The sequence below is a fragment of the Arachis ipaensis genome, chromosome B1 (genome assembly GCF_059453495.1).
Source record: "Arachis ipaensis isolate K30076 ecotype BB chromosome B1, ASM5945349v1, whole genome shotgun sequence".
Lineage (NCBI taxonomy): Eukaryota > Viridiplantae > Streptophyta > Magnoliopsida > Fabales > Fabaceae > Arachis > Arachis ipaensis.
The window spans coordinates 29,717,279-29,720,998 of NC_142436.1; the positions used below are offsets into that span (position 1 = coordinate 29,717,279).

At 36.1% G+C, this 3,720-nt stretch overlaps 1 protein-coding gene across 1 annotated transcript; it reads left to right on the forward strand.

Moving 5' to 3' along the window:
- Nucleotides 1–1,252: 1,252 nt before the first annotated feature.
- Nucleotides 1,253–2,178, forward strand: LOC107628125 (uncharacterized). The gene is made up of 2 exons (XM_021108728.2): nucleotides 1,253–1,580; nucleotides 1,847–2,178. The coding sequence occupies exons 1-2, from the start codon at nucleotides 1,253–1,255 to the stop codon at nucleotides 1,897–1,899; spliced, it is 381 nt and encodes a 126-aa protein (XP_020964387.1). The 3' UTR covers nucleotides 1,900–2,178.
- The last annotated feature ends 1,542 nt before the right edge of the window (nucleotides 2,179–3,720 follow it).

Below are 3,720 nucleotides of genomic sequence, written 5' to 3' on the forward strand. Positions count from 1 at the left end.
AAGAGGTCGTGCTGTGATAATGGCGCTAGGGTAGCGCGAAGAGAGAAGATGGAAAGGGTTGCGGCGCTGTGATGGCAGTTTCGGGTGGCTCGCCGGCTTCTGCTTTTGCTTCCATTCTTCTTCTGCTTTTGCTTCCATTCTGCTTCTGCTTCCATTCTTCTTCTATTATGTTGTTGATTTTTTATTATTGTTGCTTCTGCTTCTGATTAATTATATTGTTTCATTGTTGTTGTTGTTGTTGTTCTGCTCCTACTTCTATTTCTGCTCCTGTTCCTGTTTCTACATGATTCCATTGTTGATTCATTGTTGATTCATTATTATTGTTGTTGTCCTGCTCCTGCTTTTACTTGATTACATTGTTGATTCATTGTTGTTGTTGCTTCTGGTTCTGCTTCTGCTTCTGCTTGTGTTTGTGCTTGATTTTGGGGAAGAAGGGGAATAGGCATTTTAGTGGGGAATAGGTATTTTAGTTCGGAGGACCATTTTAAAACTAAGTTAAACCTTTGGGACCATTTTGTAGCGAAAAAAGGTCAAAGATGAAATAAATTTTCGACCTCTACGTTAGAAACTAAAATCATACTTAACACTTTAAATAATTTTACAAAAAATTAAAAACATCTTTTAAAAGTTGTATCAAATAATACTAATGTAATTTTTTATAGTTCCAAAAAAAAAAAAAAACTTTTGCCACTTTCTGAACGGACTCTACACTACAACATTTTTGGCCTAAGGTAACCCTTATTCGAAGTAACATTTAACAAAAGTTGCCTTAGATAGGCAAAGACAACATTTTTGACGTGTTACCTTTGAATAAGGCTAAGATAACTAAATTTTTGGCCACCCACAAAAATTGTTGTCTTTGATATCTAAAACAACACTCAATAAATGTTACAATATAAAATATTTAAGACAACATTTTTAAATAAAAATACAACATTTTATAAAAGTTATAAAAAGAATTAAATAAATAACATTTATAAAAAGTTGCCTAAAATTATTCACAGTTACAAATTTTAGAGGGAAACTTTTTATATTCCCACCAATTATTTTTCAATCAAATAACTTAAAAAAAAAAGAAAAGAAAAGACACAATGCTCTTCATCAGTTCATCACTTCATTCCTTCATCACTTAGCTTCCTCATTTCATCAGAGATACTGTAACCCTAACATCATAACGCAGACGGCCACACCACCGATCGCGGCTCTCCTCCTCATCGACCGCAACTCTCAATCGCTTTCACTCCAAACGGCGATGGCGCGGTTCTCCCTTTCACGGTCGTCGGAGCGTTGCTCTCATCCACGGGCTCCTGCGCGGTGCTCTCCTCCACGGGTGTCGGCGCGGTGCTCTCCTCCACTGGCATCGGCGCGGTGCTGTCCTCCACGCACGCTGCTCCATGGCTCCCCCTCTTCCTATCTCGGCTCCAAGTACAGGCCTGTCTCGCCTTCTCCTCTTCGCAAGGCCTGTCTCGCCTTCTCCTCTTCGAGAAATCCCTCTCCTTCTCCCGTTTCCACTTCTTCCCCTGTCTCGCCTTCTCCTCTTCGCAAGGGCTGTAACCCCCCTCCTCCTCCTCTGCTTATTGGTAAGAAAGCTTCTTAATTTTACTATGAAATGAATATTCTGAATGTATTGATTGTGAATGAAGAATTGGGACTGTTCTAAAATTTAGTATGTAAATTGAATTTCTGAATGCATGTCTTTTTGGGGCTTCTCAATAATTCTGAATTTAGGGGTTTGCTTTCAATTTTTCTGAAATTTTCATGTGGATCAACATCTTCCTGGTGCTTTTTCAGTTCCATCTTTTTGACCCTGGTTAAACAAATTCCCACTATTATATTTTTATTGCAGCTTCTATTCTTAAAGCTCTGTTAAGGTACGGAAAGAAGCAGTTTGCAGTTTGATGAGACCAGGCGTGATACTTAGAATTGTCCAGTGCCTTCATGCAATGAACCACCAGTATTGACTACTTGGTATGAACTTTTCTTATTGATTTTTCTCTTTTTCTTATCACGGAAGGAGTGGTACCGGGATTAGATGCATTGAAAACATGGTTGGGTGAAAGAGCAAGTGGACTGCTTAATGCAGCTTCCATTTGGGTGCTCTATGTGTGGTTGACACCTAATTAACAGTAGCAGGGTTTGGTTCTTGTTCTAGTTCAAGATCCTCAAATGCGGTGTGAAAACTGAAAACACTACAATCTTTTCATTTTTGTCGTTACCAAACTGATTTTTTTTCGTGGGTGATGGAGGTTTGGTGCACAAAAGGTATGGTGCACACTGAATTTTATTTGAATTGTTAATATGCTGACACGTCATTTTGAATTCTTATTTTGTTGTTCTTTTCTGCCTTTCCTACAATTTTTGCCTCAAATTTTAATTCCCATGTAGGACACAAATAGAATTGTAATCTTTAAGGCCCTACACCAAGCGACTTGGATTTTCTCTATAACTATTAATATGAACTTAGATAAAACAAAATTGGAAGCATATATCAAGTATAGAGTCATCTTTTGCTTCTTACTTAGATTTTTTTCAACATCAGGTTGGTAAGAAAGCTTCTTAATTTTACTATGGAATGAATATTATTCTGAATGCATTGATTGTGAATGAAGAATTGGGACTGTTCTGAATTTTAATATGTAAATCGAATTTCTAAATGCATGTCTTTTTGGGGCTTCTCAATAATTCTGAATTTAGGGGTTTGCTTTCAATTTTTCTGAAGTTTTCATGTGGATCAACATCTTCCTGGTGCTTTTTCAGTTCCATCTTTTTGACCCTGGTTAAACAAATTCCCACTATTATATTTTTATTGCAGCTTCTATTTTTAAAGCTCTGTTAAGGTACGGAAAGAAGCAGTTTGCAGTTGATGAGACCAGGCGTGATACTTAGAATTGTCCAGTGCCTTCATGCAATGAACCACCAGTATTGACTACTTGGTATGAACTTTTCTTATTGCTTTTTTCTCTTTTTCTTATCTTTGTGAACTTAGATAAAACAAAATTGGAAGCATATATCAAGTATAGAGTCATCTTTTGCTTCTTACTTAGATTTTTTTCAACATCAGGTTGGTAAGAAAGCTTCTTAATTTTACTATGGAATGAATATTATTCTGAATGCATTGATTGTGAATGAAGAATTGGGACTGTTCTGAATTTTAATATGTAAATCGAATTTCTGAATGCATGTCTTTTTGGGGCTTCTCAATAATTCTGAATTTAGGGGTTTGTTTTCAATTTTTCTGAAGTTTTCATGTGGATCAACATCTTCCTGGTGCTTTTTCAGTTCCATCTTTTTGACCCTGGTTAAACAAATTCCCACTATTATATTTTTATTGCAGCTTCTATTCTTAAAGCTCTGTTAAGGTACGGAAAGAAGCAGTTTGCGGTTGATGAGACCAGGCGTGATACTAGAGAATTGTCCAGTGCCTTCATGCAATGAACCACCAGTATTGACTAGTTGGTATGAACTTTTCTTATTGCTTTTTCTCTTTTTCTTATCTTTGTGAACTTAGATAAAACAAAATTGGAAGCATATATCAAGTATAGAGTCATCTTTTGCTTCTTACTTAGATTTTTTTTCAACATCAGGTTGGTAAGAAAGCTTCTTAATTTTACTATGGAATGAATATTCTGAATGCATTGATTGTGAATGAAGAATTGGGACTGTTCTGAATTTTATTTTGATTATGAATTCTGAATGCATTGAATTTTAATTTTTGGGGCT

What these genes read in the sequence shown, in the direction of transcription:
- LOC107628125 (XM_021108728.2), top strand. Translation starts at nt 1,253, where the DNA reads ATGGCGCGGTTCTCCCTTTCACGGTCGTCGGAGCGTTGCTCTCATCCA. An exon ending in TCCTCCTCCTCTGCTTATTG is followed by an intron (nt 1,581 to 1,846) that starts GTAAGAAAGCTT and finishes TTTTTATTGCAG; the next exon opens with CTTCTATTCTTAAAGCTCTG.